Source organism: Penicillium mononematosum (assembly GCF_028829835.1).
Source record: "Penicillium mononematosum strain IBT 11891 chromosome Unknown utg000003l:1.0-8172316.0:1.0-8177699.0, whole genome shotgun sequence".
NCBI classification, from domain to species: Eukaryota; Fungi; Ascomycota; class Eurotiomycetes; order Eurotiales; family Aspergillaceae; genus Penicillium; species Penicillium mononematosum.
This window is the reverse complement of record NW_026643273.1, coordinates 3,823,057-3,841,072: the sequence shown is the minus strand read 5'-3', so window position 1 is coordinate 3,841,072 and position 18,016 is coordinate 3,823,057. Positions and strand designations below refer to the sequence as shown.

The following is an 18,016-nucleotide window of genomic DNA, read 5'->3' as shown; positions in this document are numbered from 1 at the left end:
GTCGATTGGCTTGTCCCCTTGACTCGTATGGGGGTCTCTTTATAGAACAACTTCTCCTTGTGGCCCCTAGAGTACTTGAATTAATCATTCTATTACATTCCACACGCGGGGTTTGATACTAGTCCAAATTGGTTGATTCTTAACTCGTCGGATTGGTGGATAGCAGACTAGTTCCGGATGGCAAATTCGAAGCTTAGTATGGCGTGCGATACAGGCATCTACCGACGAGTCCCGCCCACCAGATACATAACCAAGCCGAGACTGCAGAGCCATTATATCGAACCCTATAATTGTTTCGCAAATATGGTTGGATCTGCATTGACTTCTGTCGCTATCGTCGGTGGCGGACCCGGAGGATTAGGGACCGCGATTGCTCTCTCAGAACTGCCGTTCCTAAAGGTGACACTGTATGAGAAAAGCACAGAGCCCCGAGAAGCCGGTGCAGGAATTAGCCTTAGCACGAATGCGTGGAGAGTTCTGGATTTACTTGGAGCGAGTGATGGGGTTAAGGGAGGCTCCAAATCTAACACACACCAAAGGTAAGCGGTGCTTTCCTGGCCACTTTAACAGCCGGCACATATACTGACCTTGAGTGCTTGGAAGAAATGCCTATACAGGCAAGATTTTGAACATCACTCAGCATCCTGAAAATTCGGCTGCAGATCCCCGCGGATCAATCCGTGCTCGCAGAACTCGGCTACAGTCAGCTCTCTTATCGAGAGTGCCAAAGGGCTTGATCCAATTTGGAAAAAAGGTTGTATCATTGGAGAACCTTTCGGGCCAGGGAGTTCGTTTGGCTTTCCAGGATCAAACGGAGGCGATCGCAGACATTGTCGTAGGAGCAGACGGGATACATTCTGTTCGTCGAGCGTCTTGTGTTTGGACTGAGATACGTGGCTGACGAAGCGTCGTGATATAGGTTGTTCGCAGGGCCTTGTTTCCTGATCATCAGTTGCACTTTACAGGCAACACTGCATTCCGTGTACTGATTCCGAAGTCCCATCTGGCCCATATCCCGGACATCACCACTACAACGTCATGGTGGTGGGGCGAAGCTGGCCATGTATATCTCTCAGATGTTGATGACGAAGAAGAGACCGAAGATCCGCTTTTTGAAATCACGGTTCGCTCCTATTGTGAGCCTGAGGTCCCGGGGAAGACGGTATTCTGGGGTGTCCCTGCAAGCAACGAGAAAGTGGGATCTCGTGTTGAGGTACGGACAAAGCTTTGGTGTATCGATCGGAAAAATGAGAAGTAGGTCCGAATGCTGACATGTAAAACAGACATTCGATCCAAGAATAAGAGACGCGATAAGCGCGGTGACTGAAGGGGAATGGAGAGAGTTTGCAACATTCGCTGGGCCACGCCTGAACAAGATCACAGATTGGGATAAAGTGGCACTTATCGGGGATGCTAGTCACCCTCTTTCGGGTAAGTTCATCTGTCATAATTTAGTATTCATTATCATGTTCAGCGCTAACGGCCTTCCAGGCGCGTTTGGATCTGGGGACGTTCGCCATGGAAGATGGTTGGATACTGGCCCGCGCGCTTGAGCTTACGCGATTTGCATCTCGACCGACACGGGACGCTCTGGGGATCTTTGAACAGATTCGGTCGCCATACTATGCCAAGATGTACGTTCAGAGTCCATATTGTGGGTGAAATGCCTTATGTCTGACCTTGATTTTCAACGCTTCGCAGGTATCAGCATCTAGACGACATCGGTGATAAAATCCAACAACTTCTAGCAGAAGCAAAGGATTTTGATGTCATTCTGCAAGCCAAAATTGACACTTTCCTCTATGGAGACAAGGATTTCATTTATCAAAATGACATTAAGAAAGTCTGGGAAGACTATCTTCCAGCGGAGCAGACGGAGTTGTAGCTTTCGAATATTATACTGCCCATATATATAGATACGCCTATATAGCTTCTCTTGTGTGTTCCAGTTATCTCCGATATAAATCTTTCGGTGGACTGTAGTCATCCTTTGCCTGTATCGCTGGTTATATATAAGAGATCCTCCATACGGTTTGCGCTTTTTACCGCCTTCATATATTACACACAGTAAAGAGACACCTTGTCTACCTTCTATACTTAGTGCTCATCCTTCTAGCCAGGACACCGTCAATGAAATGTATATATATCCAAAGAAAAAAAAAAGGGGTGACGTCGAAAAAGACGTTGGGGTGCTATCTTACCCTACATATCACGTTCCTAGGTAGGTACGGTGTTCAGGAAAGGCCACATACGTGACCAAGTATTCTTGTCAAAATAGCAAAAATAGAAAAGGCCTTCCATCAGAATTCTTGAATATACTCGGAAATATAAGATCGAAGATGTTCATGATCTACAACATAGTGCTCGGCTAATTTCATGCCGATCCGTTCCCAATTTGTGGTTGCATTGTGGATCATCCTTAGTATTGGCACTTTGAAAGGGGTGGTTTCAAGCTTTTTTTCGCCCTGTTTGGCAGATCTTCGGGTAGCAGAGGGCAAGGATGTTAGGGAAGCAGAATGATATCCCCATAGTTTTCAGGTGACACGTACTTTGTGTTGTACTTGTGAGTGTGTGTGATTCTATACTTTGCAAGGATTGTGGAAGATGAGCAGATGACCAGGTGTGAAAGGAAGGATTGACAAATTAAGGAGAGAAATAGAAGTGCAGTCCTTCAAAACTTCAAAACATTTATAACTTCAGATGATGAATGAATTAGATTATCCTACCTGCATCGTTGTAGGTAGAGAGTGTCAAGGGAATTGAAGTGGACCATCACGTGATGTGGAGAGGAGAATCTGAAAATTCCGTTTTTTCCCAATTTCTTTTTTTTATTTTTTATTTTATTTTTTAATGTTTTTTTCCCTCGCCATCGAGGATTCCAGCCCAGCGTCATCCACTTCATCTCCAATCTACTTTTGCTGGGCCCTGACATCCGTTAAGGCCTCTAGCAAATAGATTCGGTTCACCTGCGCCGTCTCTCTGGATCCCCCCCAGCTGTTCCCCTTCCCCTGAGTCTCTTTGCGCGACCGTGGACTCATTTTCTCAAACTGCGCTGACCGACTCGCCTCGGTCTCCGTAGCCGCTAAGCCCGATTGGGAGGGCGCGGTAGCCTTCCTTGCCTTGTTGCCTTGTGGCCTCAGGCCGCTAGGGAACAACAAACACGCGGCCTCGGCGCGACTGAAGTGGCGATTCTCCGCATAGAATTATCAGCGGCGCTGGCGCAACATCGGTCACAGTCTTGGTGAAAACCGCCCTTCTGTATTTGAATTTCTCTTTTCAAGCTAGTTCCTGATCATTTTGACCGTTGTCGCCCTTGCATGCTTCGTGGTCGAAAAGGATAACTCCATTCTGTACCGCTTACGGCCAAGTGCGAGCGCATTTCTAAATTTGACAAAATGATGAACTACGGTGGTCACCAATTTCACCCTCAGCAGCCGCAGCAGCCTCAACAACAGCAACATCAAGGTGTCCAACCCCAACATCCGTTGGGTCCACAGCCTCAACGTCAGCATGCTCAGTCGCCCTTACTAGGTGCGGGGCCGCCACTACCACAGCATGGCAGTCCATTCCCCGGAAACAAACCAATTTTTCGGGGGCAACCTCAGCAGAACTTCGCTGCAACGCAATCTCCGGATATGCGCAAGATGACCCCGACATCGGGGTCATTAGGCGGATACCCCACCAGCAGCAGTTTTGGCCAATTTCCGGGTCAGTTTGCGGCGCAGAGCTCACCGGATTTGATGTCTCGCAACCCAGACCCTATGGGGCTGCAGAATCTCCAGCGTGGGTTTAATCCAATGGCCCACCTCCGGCCGCAGCCGGGGACAGCGGGCCTCACTCATGGACATCCCATGAATGTTGCTTCACCGCAGCAGGGAATGAACAGACTACCTCACGCGAGCATGCAACAGAGGGATACCCATACCTCGGCCAGTCCGTCTATGGCTAGCCCATCAATGTTTGCCATGAATCAGCAACGACAGGCTCAGCCGCAATCACAACCGCAGTCGCCTCAGCAGACACACCAGCAGTTGCAACAGCAGATTCAACAGCAGCAGTTCCAGCAGCAACGACTTGAGCAGCAGCAAAGGATGGAACAACAGAAACAAATCCAGCAGCAGCGTTTAGAACAACAGCAACGCTTAGAACAGCAACAGCGGCTTGAGCAACAGAAAGAATTAGAACAGCAAAAGCTTGATGAGCAAAAGATATTGGAGCAACAACAGCAGCAGCAACAACAACAACGCCTAGAGCAACAGAGGCTCGAGCAACAAAAACAGCATCAGCAACGGGTGGAGCAGCAGCGGCTTGAGCACCAGCAGAAGCAGCAGTTGGAGCAGCAGAGGATGCAGAAATTGCAACAGACTCAGGCGCACAACCCGTACCAACAGCAGTCGCCCTTTTCCCAACAAACCCAGCCTCCGTTCCACCCATCTCAATATCAACAACATCAAGCTCAATCCCATCAGTACGCCCCGCACCAGACCCAATTCACTCAGCCACAGCAGACGCAATTCCAGCCATCTCCGCACCAGGCTCAATTCCAACATTACCAGGGACCGCACTCGGCTGCTGTACCTTCATCCCAGCCAGCTGCACCGGTTGTCCCCACGGTAACGGAAAGCCCGGTCATGAAACCTGACGAGGCAAGTCCTGTGCCGAAGAAGAAAGGCAAACCCAAGAAGGCTGCCCCGGCTCAAGCTCAGACTGTTCAAACCCAGGGCCAGCCTCATGCTCAGCCTCAACTCAATGCACCAATGGCTGTTCCTAGCACTATCCCCACACAGACCAACGGACAAGGGCAGGTGCCCGCCGCCGCAGTCGGAGGTGACCAGATTGCCACTCCGCCTGCGAAGCGTCGTCGTGGACGGCCTAGGAAGGAGGAAGTAGCGGCCAGACTTGCTGCGCAGGCCGCCCAGGCTGCCCAAAACGGCGAGTCCATGCCAGGGAGTACCCCAACCAGGTCAGGCTTCATTCACTGCGAATATGACGCCGACTGCTCCTGGCTCTGCACCAAACAGCACAAGTAAGGGGACGCCTATTCTAGGACCGGACGGAACTCCTTTAAAGCGAAAACGTGGACGTCCTCGTAAGGCTGATCAAATTGCATGGGCAGCTGCAACGGGGCAACCCTTGCCACCGCCTAAACCAAGGAAGCCAGCTTCGGCCAAACCAAAGGCACCCGGCACGGGTCGGCCACGTGGGAGACCTCGCAAGGCTGATGTGGCCGCTGCAGCTGCGGCAGCTGCGGCCGCGGCTAGTGGAGATCAGTCGCAAGCAGATGCCAACACCCAATTGGGTGAGGGCACAGATACAACGGCAACACTGAACCGTGCAACTTCTTCGATCGATGAAGAGGCGCGTCAACGGCCCTGTCCGACACCACCGCAGATGCTCCAAGGCCAGCCTCTACCGCAGCAGCAGAACCTTCATATGTTCCAACAAAATCAGTCTTCACAGGCGCAGGCAAACCAGCATATTGGGCAGCCACAAGTCCAGCACATGCACCAGCAACAGAACCAGCACATGTCCTCACAGCCTGGTTCCCACTTGCCGCATAGTCAATCCCTGCCCCAGCAGCCTGGCCAACCGCTCTCTATGCCACATATGCAAATGCACCACCATTCCCCTGTCCACCCCCCGCGGCCCCTCCCTCATCAGCCATATCTTCAATCTCCGATGCAACAACAGATTCAGCACCCGATGTCGTCCGAGTCCCCTGTTCACGGGATGCCGGGACAAGCACGCAGACCTCCAATTCCACAACGGAGTCAGGCCCCTCCGCCGCCGCACCACAGCATGAACATCAGCATACCTTCCAGGTCCAGATGCAACCACAACCGACCTAGTGCTGAATGTGCTGCAGGATATGATTTTCATCCAATTAATGCAACATCCCTTGACCGAAGTTTTACTTCCGGCTAGTATATTTTGACTTGAATTTCATTCTAAAGGACATCGGTGTTTATATCATTCTTTGGTTCTGTCACGTGCGTTTTCATCGTTTTACGTCCGTGAAATTTCGTATCACGTCTTTTCGTGGGCCTATTATGGCGTTGCGTGCGTTTGTCTCATTGGCATCTCAGGCATTTCCTCTCTCCGTCTATTGTTTACTTAGCCTGTGGTTTTTCTCCATTCTTTTTCTTATATATCTAATGTTGTCAATTTAGTACATACTCGGTTCTAATCTCATTTTGTCGGTTGTGCACAACTAGCCTTGTTTAACCTCTTGGTTGCCTAGAACAGTAAACGCTATAACTAATCCGCGCAGTCTCCCTTTATGAGCAGGTCCCAGTTTATCACCACCCTTGCATACACCGGTCACCTACATGTTATCTACCTATCTCACTGTACGTACCATATGATGTCCTCTTTCGCCGCGTCCAAGGCTGTTTCAGGGCGCGGTCTCCAAGTGTACACGGACCGTTATGAAGAAGCTTCACTTATACCTAGAATATGAAGACCTGATGGGCAAACTACCACTGTTTTGTCACACAAAAACTGTAGCCATGTGTTAAATTATGAATAGAACAAATGTGATGAAGAAAGCGTGCAAATATAGTACATAAGACAAAACATCACGCGCAGCTGAAAACACCTGTCTGGAAACTGACCGACACAAGAGACAACCGGAACCAAAGGGAGAAAGCCGGACCCTGCAGTTTTACAAACGTTGATTTCCCATATACCACTTTTGGGCGATTTGATGCAACTTTCTGCGATCAAGCTTGTTAGACCTCGTACGGGGGATTCGGTCGACAAGGAGAAACAAGCTGGGCATCATGTGTTTTGGCAACGTGGTATCCACTTCCTTCTGCATCGCCTGAACCAGACTATTTACGCGGACACGATTCGTTATGGGAAGGAACGACATTTCATGGTCTGAAATTCCAGGAATGAGGTTTGCCGGGTTATCCGCCAGATAAACGAAGGCCACTAGAATAGGGTCATCGGTACCGTCAATCTCGCCAAGCATATCGACGACGGTGAAGTCGCCCGGTGAAAGAGTCTTCCGAAGGACGTACTCGACTTCAGTCGACTCAACACGACCACCGTTAAGTTTAAGAAGTGTATCCTTCCGACCCATGTGCTCCACCGTTCCATCATGACGATAGCGGCCGAGATCACCAGACCGGTAGATACGAGAGGTTTGTGCGCGCGACGGATGGAGATCCGCAATCCACCGGGGCACTGTGTTGAGGAATCCCACATCTGGTTTCTGGCAGAGATCATCCAAATACCCACGGGAGAGATGTGGACCTTCAATTAAGATCTCGCCAACAGCGCCGACAGGCACAGGCCGCTCAGGCGAGGACGGATTCGCAATCCAGATGGCACCGCTGCCGGATTTACCGACAACGGCGTTGTGGCCTGGCTTTGGGCTGTCGTTGTATGCGCAGAAGGTAGCCGCCTCGCCCATTCCGTACTGATTTACGAGCTTGACGTGAGGTGACCATTTCATGAGGAGATCGTTTGACATGGGTTCGCCGCCGACACAAAGGAGCTCTAGACATGGGACGTCTTTGTGGCTGAGTTGGATGGCGATTGTTGGGGTCATGAAGCTCATGTTGGCGTTTGTGATGTTGATGTTTTCAATGAGGGCGCGTATGGTTTTCTCGGGTGTGGGGACGCAACAACAGCCTCCGGCTGCCAGAGCTGTCAGGTAATCGTTATTACTGATGTCGAATGCATAGTCATCGAACTGGAATACTCGGCTGTGTCGGCCTAGACCGAGGACTTTGTTGTAATCGCGGATTGCTGTGGCGTAAGACCGATGTTCCTGGATGATACCCTTGGGCTGACCCGTGCTCCCGGAGGTGAATAGAATCAGACAGGCATTTTGTGGTTGGACTGTAGAGGAGACTGTTCCCGTGGGAAGCTCTTTTAGCATGTCCCCCGTAATCGAGATGACGTTTGAAAGGAGTGAAGCATATTTCGATGCGTATTCAGGGGATGTGAGCATGACTTTCGCGTTGACGCGGTTGATAACTGAGTCGAGGAAGATGGGAGGGTCGCTAGCGTCGATGGATATATACGCCCCACCGGCTTTCAATACAGCCAGACGGGCAATAATTGCCAAAGATGACTTTTCGAAACAACTCAGCACGAAGGTTTCGGGACCGACCCCGATATTGGTCAGGTAAAGAGCAAGACGAGAGGTGAGATCATCCAACTCTTTATAGGTGTAGTTTCCATCCCATGAACAGATTGCAGGAGCATCCGGGGTCAGTCGCGCATGCTCCAATGCCATATCATGTAACAACACCTCGTTGGAGTCGGAAACCTCCCCTCGTGAACTTTTGCAAGAGGATGAGGTCAAGATCCGAGCATAAGTCAAGGTCTCCCAAAGAGGTTTCGGGGGAACGGTATATGGATGCGACGACCTTGTTCAAGGAGTGGAGAAGGCTTGTTGCGAATTCTTTGGACATCTCAGGCGATGAGAAAGCCAGACTCGCGTGCAGCTTACCATTGTCATTCGTGACATTAAGCATCAGCTTTGGATTGGGGATCTAGACCGAGACGAGATTAGTTTTGCTATGAACTGGGGATACAGGCAAACGGTACCTTTGAGTTGGCAGACAAAGGTGCCTTTTGCAGGTTGGGACGGTCACCAGCATAGCGGACAGCCGAGTTGAGAAAGTGAGTCCTCTCATCGGAAGCCCATCCTTCGTCAGGGCTGGTCGACTTGATGCCCGCCTTGATAAGACAGAAATCCCGAACGAGATCCTTCAATGGACGCTCCGAGGAAAATTCAAGAGCGTACGAATCAAGCCCCTGGGATTTGCCATCTATATAGCACAAATTTGACTCCGGATGGAACTCCAGGTACATGGTTCTCACAGGAGAGAAGCCATGTACCACGACCAACCAACACGCAACGAGAACCGCCTCGATGTCAAGAATCCGAGCCAATTCTGGATCCAAGTATTCCAAGTATTGGGAGTTTGCGGCCTCAAGAATATGAGGTTCACCAAGGGTAAGTGGAAGATCGACGAATTGTTGTGGGATCTGAGGGGGAGGTCTCTTGGGTAACTTGAAGCCATTGATGGGTACGATAGAAGAGCCATGATCGAGAGTTGCGATTGAAGGCGCCATGATGAAGGATAATTAGTGAAAGGAGTAGTATAGGAATTCAGTTTCTGTATTATCTAGATGTACTTCGAGGCCAAATACAAATATATATTGGTAAATCCAAGTGAACACACGGAATATTCCGTAAGGGATAGGGGGAACTACCAAAGTTCAGCTTCGTACATCGATGAACTTTACTTTTTTTTTCATGCATGATGACCCTGCAGGTGGAAATTGAATTCAGATGCATTCTCATGTGGAGTATACAACATATATGACATGGGGATCGACGATACATCGACCATTGCCTTTACTTTGCTTTTTTTGGCGAGAAACCGCGCACGCCACCATCCATTCAGACGATTATTGGCTATTTCAGCTGCACCTTGATTTCAGCTTTCAGCTCCTCATAATTTGAGTTATACTCGTCTTGTTCATTTCTTCGTTCAATTATTCCGGGTCTCGCTTTTTCAACTAAGCACTAAGCACATCGCGGAAATTCAACCGTCACCATCATGGGCGTTCAAAACGTATTTGCTAAGAAAACAAGATCCTCCAGTACATTTATACTGGTAGCTCTATGTTTTGCGCTATTCACGGTAAGTCTTGGATTCGAACTTTGGATTAAACCAACTAACCTGTAAACACGCGATAGGACACTTTTGTTTATGGGATTGTAAGTATTTCTCGCCACAAGATATCACGGCGATCTATGGAAATCTATGTAAATCCATGAAGTAGCTAACATGCGCATTCCTAGATTGTACCTATACTTCCTTTCCTCTTGATAAGCCATGGCAATACAGATTCAAAGGACGGTAATTTCTAATCTATACCTCCATGACCTGGGAAAGCCTGTTCGCTGACTGCAATTAGTTCAAAAGTGGTCATCTGTTTTACTGGCGACTTATGGACTCGCTCTTTTACTTGGCTCTCGTGGGTATATCCCTAATCCATTCATTGTTGATGTGCTAATGATAGAGTTACAGCTGCGGTGGGCTATTTTTGCGACAAATATCGCACTCGCAAAGCACCACTAGTTTGCGGTTTCGTCGCCATGGCTCTAGCGACCGTCCTATTCATCTCTGCAAGTAATATTTGGGTACTCCTCCTGGCTCGAGTATGCCAGGGTCTGTCGGGCGCAGTCGTGGGAGTTCTAGGATTGAGCATGATCGCCGAAACATCCAGTCCTGAACATCTGGGTTCAAATATGGCTTGTGGCTCGGCATCGTTGACATGGGGGATGCTTTGCGGTCCTATGACTGGTGGCTTCCTGTGCGTTCTCTGACATCCCCATCCCATTGATGACCTTAATATCTGACAGAGCAGATTTTCCCAATTCGGCACTGTTGGTGCGTTCGGAGTCCCAATGGCACTGCTTGTGGTTGACATTGTTCTGCGGATGTTGATTGTACAGGAGGATGAAGGTCTGTTACTGGTTTATTTCATGTTGCTAGATGCTAATAAAAAGACGAACAGATGAAACAAAATTCCATCAGCAGGAGGATTCTCCTCTCTTGGACAATGTCTCTGAGAATACTTCGTTGAGCTTTTACCATTTCTTGCATCCAATCATGCTGGGGTTGGTATTTTCTGTCCTCGTCATTTCTTCCATTCTATCGGCCATTGAAACGGTACTTCAAATTTTCCCATGGTATGAGGAACATCACAGCTAACTGAGATGCAGACCCTTCCACTATATGTCCTCGACACATACCATTGGTCCAGTCTGGGCGCAGGACTTGTATTCCTCCCATTGACGATACCCTCCGTCCTCAGTATCCCAATTGCCCACTTTGTAAGGCATTTCACGCCCCGAACGGTTGTGGTAACTGGATTCTTGTTGATGGCAGCACCGATGATCGCCCTCCGGTGGACTGAAGCAAACACGGTCCACCACCAAGTCGCGATTATCTCCTTGCTTTTTATCGTCGGAGTCTGCCTCACAACAGTCCAAGCGATTATTATGGGGGATGTCTCCAATGCAGTGCGCAAGATCGAAAGCCTTCACGGTATCACGGAAGAGAATAGCAGCGGACTGGGACGGGCCTATGCACTCTGTAACATGGCATTTGCTGGTGGTCAAACGCTTGGCCCCATGGCTGGTGGATTGATAAAGCGTGAACTAGGCTGGGGAGTTATGACACTAGTCCTCGGGATTCTATGTTTGGTCGCTGGACTTTCGTCGTTCTTTTCCATGTTGACAGCCCCACCTAAAAAAGGCAAGAATAAGGCTAACGAGAACGATGTTGAGGGGGGTTTTGTTCTAAAGTGTATGTACGGAGGATGTGTATACATAGTTAGCAATAGGTGACAAAATGGATATGGCTACGGAGTACATTAAGTCCAGATATGACTCGCACCATAAAGAAAGGATCATGATCTAGTTCACTAATATATACGGAGTACGCGATGTATACTGTAGGTCATATTGACAGCGATGTCACGTTCGCATGATTACAATGGTGACAGACATGAGTTCCTGCACCTTGCAGATCTCCGTACCCTACTTCGTACTCGACTGCATGAACGCTACTTGACTGCATGAACGAGTAGCGAGGTAGCGAAGTTAATTCCTTTTTAATTGTAAGCAGAAGGGTGGATTTCTATTGGCTAAATCATGCAGAGACGAGCCGAGCTCATCACAGTGCATTGATCACGGCTGACTAGTGGAATATCGGCTAAGATCACCCTGGATGATCTGTTAATTGTAATACAGCTGAACCTTCAGGGCTTCGGGGTGTCACATCTTTGCCTTGAAATGCGATCCATATTTACTGATCCATATTTACTCCGTACTTCTTCAGCTGCCAACTCAGCCCCAGTCTCCACTTTCATGCACGCTAGACCAGACCATCACCTCTCAGCCAGCCATCAACCAATACAAATACATTTGAAGTGTGTATTCTATACTGTACTATAAGTGGTCAAGAGTGCATGTTGATCATGTTCGTATAAAACTCTGGGCCAAGAATCCACACCCTGCATACCCAAGTGGTAACATGTACAATATAGGAATACGACTTTAGTGAGCTGCATCGCACAGGATACACAGTCTTTTACCAGTAAGGGATACATCTCAATTGGACGTGGTCTATATAAGTTTTATAGGGGTGGGGTGGCTGCCTGAATGCCCAAGTGGCTGAGGCCTGTCCCCTATTTGTTATTACATAGATTCTCTCTCTCCCATGTAGTCTATCAGGGATCGTTACTCCCATGAGCATCGTCATTTTGAAGCTTTTGTTAATTTGTAGTTATGAGTGATAAAGTAGACCTACGTAGAATTCGGCAAACTTAGGTTAGAATTACCACGTAATAGAGTAGATCTCTCCTAGAAGGCAACTTCAGTCACAGCGCGTACACAGCTCTTTGCTTCTTCCAATAGTATTGTCGATCAATGTCTCTGAACTCAGCGCGCCACTGTTCATGGGTGGTGCCAGCTGCATACATACTATGTTTGTGTCACATCTTAAGCCATTAGACAACGTCAAATCACTGCAGAAGATCGATCATTGTGGCGTCGGGATACCCGTGGACGATCTTTCGACTTGAACAGTCACTTTCACCCCTTTGGCTGATAGCAACTACATCCTGGTCCATGGTGGAGAGCTATTCTACATACGTACGTTGTACGTTGCCATATGAATATATAATTAATCCCGTGCAATTGGGATGTTGGTATTACGACCCTGATCATTCCACAATCCTTTCACTTTCAACTTATCATTTTAATTCTCATTATGGATTGTAAGCCAGCTATCACGACAGTCTCTCTTGGGTCATGCGAGTTCCACAGCATCACCGACAAGATTGACGAAGCCGCCCGAAACGGATTCAAGGCAATCGAACTCTTCATCGACGATCTTGAGGCCCTCGCCAAAGATATCAGCGCTGCGCCTACCACCTCGGCCCCTTCTCGTGACTCCGTATTAGCCGCTGCCCGACAGATTCGCCAGCAGTGTGACCGATTAAACATTGTCATTCTCAACCTCCAACCCCTACGCTTCTACGAAGGCCTGGTTAACCGGAAAAAGCGCGACCAAATACTAGACGAGGTGCTTCCGATATGGATGGACGCGCTCACAATCCTCGGCGCAGACACTATTCTAGTCCCCTCGAACTTCCTCCCCGAAGACCCAGCCACCGGGCTTCCGCAGACAGTCCGCGACTTGGACATAATCGTCGAGGACCTCCGTGAACTAGCTGCACGAGGCGCGCAACACGAATCCTCGATCAAATTCGCCTACGAGGCCCTCGCCTGGGGCACGCACGTGAACACATGGGAAAAGTCCTGGGAAATCGTGCAGGCAGTCAACCGGCCGAATTTCGGTCTCGCGCTGGATACATTCAACATCGCCGGCGCCGTCTACGCCGATCCAACCACAAAAGACGGTCGCGTTGCGGACACGGCTGAGACCGATCTGACCGCTTCACTGGGGCGTATGGCGTCTACTTTGGATATCAGCAAGCTGTTCATCGTGCAGATAGCTGACGGGGAACGTCTCAGCGAGCCCCTCCACCCGGGCCACCCTTTCTATGTGGAGGGCCAGCCCAGTCGACTAAGCTGGTCCCGAAACTGCCGGCTTTTCCTGTGTGAGTCCGACCGTGGTGGGTTCTTGCCTGTTCTCAGTATACTCAAGGCTATCCTCGATCTCGGCTGGACGGGGTACCTTGCGTACGAGGTCTTCTCGCGTTCGTTGGCGGATAGTGATCACCGGACTCCGGCGCGGCATGCAGAGAGGGCGAAGCGGTCCTGGCAGCAGCTACGCGATATTGCCGAGAGCAAGAGGGATCAGTCTAAATCCCCAGCTCGATCTAAATCCCCAGCTGCCGGTGGCTTTGAATTACCTGGAATGGGATTCCTGGAGACAGTGGTGCACGAGGTAGAGAAAGGGGTGGACGTAGGACTTTCACTTGGAGGCATTGTAATATAAGAAGTGAGATTGGTAGTCGAGAAAAGTCTTCAATCTCATCTCACATTTTACCATGTATCTGGTTTTCTCCGTATACCTCTTCCATAGGATAAGCCCACAAGCTCGATTTACTATTTCTCTTTACGCCGCCGTTACCGTTAATCAGCTCGTCTCCGTTCGACGCATCTCACCTTCCCCCGCATTCTTTATGCAGCTAGCCCGCTACGCGGTATAATGTCCTCTTCAGGCAGCTTTCCCGTACGATATCCTGCGCGCATGCAATGGTGGTCCAAATAACTTCCTTAAATTCTTTGAGCTGGGTGGCAGTGAGGATGCGGACTATAGATGTGCGCCTCTCAATGACTCCCTGCCAACGTCGGTTCAAGGTGGCATATGGGGTCAAAGGGACATCGTGTTCTCATGGCTTGCTTCTCGATGGCGGAAACACATAGTGCAACACGCGTGATAACAGTTCCGGCAATGAGTCCATCTCTTTCTGGAATGTGGAAATAAAGAAATGAGTGGACGGAAGAAACGCGAAGTTGTAAGAGTAGGATGGTCTTTCCTTGAGGTCCATATGTGACGTAAAAAGCACTCATATAGCAATACCATAAGGGACTTAAGAGTAAGAGACCGGTGTATATTCAAATGTCATATAGGTATAGACATTCATTCATTCATAGTCTCATAATGAAATCAAACTAAAACACACCACCTTCAAAATCAACCAACTCCTCAAAAGCCTCCATCCCACTCCCACTATCATGTCCATTACTCCCACTATCCACATTCCACCCATTCCCACTAGACCCCTCTTTCCCCTCCATCAACCCCTCAAAACAACTCCCATCCGGCCACTGACTCAAATCAATCCCCAACCCAGGCGCAATCTTCCTAACAATCCCCTCACAAAGCAGAAACGCCCTCCGCGCCGCCGGATCCACAGAAGCAGTAGTATGAAGCCAAGAAAGCGCCTTCTTCGTCGCCGCAACAGCCGTACTCAAATCCTTCTCCAGCAGCGGGTAGGTTCCTCCCGACGCCATAGACGGGGTAGCAGGCGAGAGGAGCGGGTTCACGCGGTCCGGACTGTTGGACATATACGCGCCCGAGCAGTACGATAACCCCAGTAAGAGAGCGGTAGTCGCCTGCATGAGGAAATGCAGGATACTCCACCAGGGCGCGGCGCGAGCCAGCCATGTCATGTTCGGAGTTTCGGGGAGGATGGAGATGAGCGCGCAGGAAGCTTGAAGACAGTGTGTGGCCATTTCGGAGCGGAGTTTCCCGCGTGCGGTGGGTTCGCCGGTTGGGGAGGAATGTCGCGGGGAGTGGTGGATGTGGCTTAGACATGGTCTGTAGAGGGTGATACGGGCGGAATAGTAGTTCATTGCTAGACAGACGCGTTCGCGGACGAAGGGGGCAGAGAGATCATCTAGTCCTGGCTGGTTTAGATGCCAGGGGTTGGTGTTTGGGAATGTGAATTGGTAGAAGAGGGGGAGTTTCGAGAGCCAGCGGTCCATTTGGAGACTGGATTTTTGGACGTGGTATTCTACTTGGCTTGGGCCTTTACGGAGGCCTTCGATACTGTAGACTTTGTTCATGAGGGCGTGCGTTATCAGGGTTAGGTCGACGAGGAAGTTGAAGAAGAGGGATGGGCAGGGTGGACAGGAGGTCACCCATAAAGGGCAGTGATGTTGACTGGGGGGTTCGAAGAGGGTGGAGCGGAGTTGGGCTTCACGGAGGGCCGGATCTTGGAGGAGGCGCTTGGCATCGGGGTGGTCAAAGGTTTCTTCTTCGTAGGGGAGTGGTGCAGGGACGGAGCAGAGGCCTTCGCCGACGCAGGAGGCACGGCCGGTCATTGAGGTAAGGATGTGCTCGAGGGAGTAGATGGACCACCAGAGGCGACCGCGGGTTTCTTTGGCGGCGTCTTTGGTGCGGTCGTCTGTTAGGCGGAGGTTGATGCCGAGAGAGAGGGCTGATCGGAGGGCCATGTTGGAGAATGTGGATGCTCTGGAGGGGAGTTAGTATAATCTTAGGAGGGATGGAGAAGTGGCATTTACCGGTTGACCTGTCCCAGACAAAGCAGGTAAACTGCTACGAGGAGTTCGAGTTGGATCTGTTGGAGATCGGTGTGCTCGAATAGCACATTGCTATGCAGACCCAGATGGCGTGCCCGGGTCAAATACAGCAAGTCTTCCTCGCCGCTGCGTAGGGGATCATCTATGAGTCGACAGTAGCGACAACCAATAGCAAAGATCATGTTCAGAATGGCCAGCCATTTCCGGTGTGGTGTCGATGCATGGTTGAAGAACTTCTGATACTGGGAGATAAAAGTCATCCTCCGAATTGCGTTGAATGTCGGATGGACGTTGGTCAGGTAGGTGTCAAAGTATCGGTCTGCCAATTCCCGTGGGGGCACCGCCAACGGATCGCATGGTTCAATCAACGGAATATCAAGGCTATCAAGATGGTAATCCATCATAGAAGTAGGAATTTGCCTTTCCAATGACTGCTGCAGCTGCTGAACAGACGCTGGATCACGGTGACTTTCCATATGAAACGGATTCGGCACCTGTTCCTGCGGACTCATACTCACGCCGCTCTCCAGCTTGCGAATCCAATTGATTTCAGAATTCTTCCCAAAGAAGCCCGCAGCACGGGTGTCCCCATTTCGATTTAGGTCTTCATCAACCTGGTCGATAGCATCGAGTGAGCCCATCGAGGTAGAGGAATCATCGGAGTCGACATTGTTTCTAGAGGATTTCCCAGGTTTGGACTTAATTCGCCAAATAATAGCAGTCAGAGACTAGACACGGGGGCTCAAATCGTAAGATCCGAGTCCCGTATGAGAACCCGGTCTTCATTTGACATTGACTGGACTTACCTTTAATGCTTTTTTGATCTTGCGCGCTGTGGGGAGGTCCACCTCGGTTTCCAGTTCCCGAAGAAGGGCTTCGTATGTATCTACCCGCTTGATCAAGGAGCCGAGTCGTTTCTGGTCGCGCACTCGTTTGACGTCCTCGTAGGAGCAGCTATGATTGTGATATGCGCATTGTCCGCACGATGGCCGGATACCGTCACATTTGATCTTGCGCTGGCGACATGGCTCGCAGGCCCTGGCTGACCGTCGGCGCCCGGGTATAAAGGGGTCAGAACCAGCTAGGCGGGGGATAGCTACCTTTGGTGTACTTGCCGAGGCTGGCTGGGCTGTATGTGAGAAGGGTTGCTGAATTGTTGAAAAGGGGAGTGGTGTGGGATAGGGATGTTGAGGTACAGAGCCAGAGCCAGAGCTGAATGGCCAGTCCTCGAAAGTCTCTTGATTCTCCAGATCCATATTTCATATTTTGGATTTACTGTTTAATCAAGTTTGCTGATCCATGGATATTCTGGACATGAATGTATGTTATTGAGCAGGTTACAGGGTGAAAAGGGCGTAACCAGTCCATGGCTCGAATGAATTTGACAAGAAACAGGAAAAGGGAGATTTGTTTCTTGATAAAATATCATAAAATATCATAAAATATCATAAAATATCCGAAAGGATGAATAACCAACGTGGACGTGGACGTGGGCGTGGACGTGGACTAACGTGGAGAAGATATGCCCATCGCCACTTGAACTGCCGTTTGACGTCAGACAACACTCCCAGTCGACCAGTCAACTTCTATCTCAAATTAAACACCCTACAATAGATATATTGTATATGAACTATCTAGGGAGACCCAATTCATCACTTGCCAGTAACTGGCTTATTCCGCATAATTCTTCTCCTGTCACTTTATACATCGCCCTGGACTCACTGTACACGATCTATATCTATCCCACATCCATACCATGTCGCCATTCTGTCAAGGCAAAATGTACTTGAGGACACAGAGATGACGACAGTTGTATATTGTACGTCCCATCAACATCCAACAGGTCGATACCTCTCAACCAAAACATCATCCTTCCCAAGACTAAGACTCTCATACCGATCCAACATATCCGAAAGTCCAAGTCCAGGATAATCCTGCAACCCCCTATCCCCCTCC

The 18,016-nt window shown here is 49.6% G+C and overlaps 6 protein-coding genes across 6 annotated transcripts; 4 read left to right on the top strand and 2 right to left on the bottom strand.

Annotated features, from left to right (window-relative positions):
* Window positions 1-303: 303 nt before the first annotated feature.
* On the top strand, window positions 304-1,885 carry N7519_006442 (uncharacterized protein; the record flags this gene model as incomplete). Its single annotated transcript, XM_057293218.1, has 6 exons — window positions 304-539; window positions 604-859; window positions 920-1,213; window positions 1,284-1,454; window positions 1,492-1,634; window positions 1,702-1,885. 6 exons carry the CDS (start codon window positions 304-306, stop codon window positions 1,883-1,885), a joined length of 1,284 nt encoding a protein of 427 aa, XP_057148029.1.
* A 1,510-nt stretch (window positions 1,886-3,395) lies between these two features.
* Window positions 3,396-5,925, top strand: N7519_006441 (uncharacterized protein; the record flags this gene model as incomplete). The annotated part of the gene is made up of 2 exons (XM_057293217.1): window positions 3,396-5,026; window positions 5,154-5,925. 2 exons carry the CDS (start codon window positions 3,396-3,398, stop codon window positions 5,923-5,925), a joined length of 2,403 nt encoding a protein of 800 aa, XP_057148028.1.
* Window positions 5,926-6,664: 739 nt separating this feature from the next.
* N7519_006440 (putative NRPS-like enzyme) lies at window positions 6,665-9,096 on the bottom strand (the record flags this gene model as incomplete). The annotated part of the gene is made up of 3 exons (XM_057293216.1): window positions 6,665-8,289; window positions 8,366-8,510; window positions 8,566-9,096. 3 exons carry the CDS (start codon window positions 9,094-9,096, stop codon window positions 6,665-6,667), a joined length of 2,301 nt encoding a protein of 766 aa, XP_057148027.1.
* A 491-nt stretch (window positions 9,097-9,587) lies between these two features.
* On the top strand, window positions 9,588-11,344 carry N7519_006439 (MFS transporter; the record flags this gene model as incomplete). The annotated part of the gene is made up of 8 exons (XM_057293215.1): window positions 9,588-9,671; window positions 9,728-9,748; window positions 9,833-9,890; window positions 9,949-10,008; window positions 10,062-10,347; window positions 10,402-10,499; window positions 10,552-10,706; window positions 10,760-11,344. Coding segments are annotated over 8 exons (1,347 nt in total), but the record flags the coding sequence as incomplete, so codon positions are not given.
* Window positions 11,345-12,812: 1,468 nt separating this feature from the next.
* Window positions 12,813-14,006, top strand: N7519_006438 (sugar phosphate isomerase/epimerase family protein; the record flags this gene model as incomplete). The annotated part of the gene is made up of 1 exon (XM_057293214.1): window positions 12,813-14,006. The coding sequence occupies one exon, from the start codon at window positions 12,813-12,815 to the stop codon at window positions 14,004-14,006; it is 1,194 nt and encodes a 397-aa protein (XP_057148025.1).
* Window positions 14,007-14,686: 680 nt separating this feature from the next.
* N7519_006437 (fungal specific transcription factor domain-containing protein) lies at window positions 14,687-17,826 on the bottom strand (the record flags this gene model as incomplete). Its single annotated transcript, XM_057293213.1, has 4 exons — window positions 14,687-15,992; window positions 16,043-16,758; window positions 16,867-17,014; window positions 17,816-17,826. The coding sequence occupies 4 exons, from the start codon at window positions 17,824-17,826 to the stop codon at window positions 14,687-14,689; spliced, it is 2,181 nt and encodes a 726-aa protein (XP_057148024.1).
* Between the last annotated feature and the right edge of the window lie 190 nt (window positions 17,827-18,016).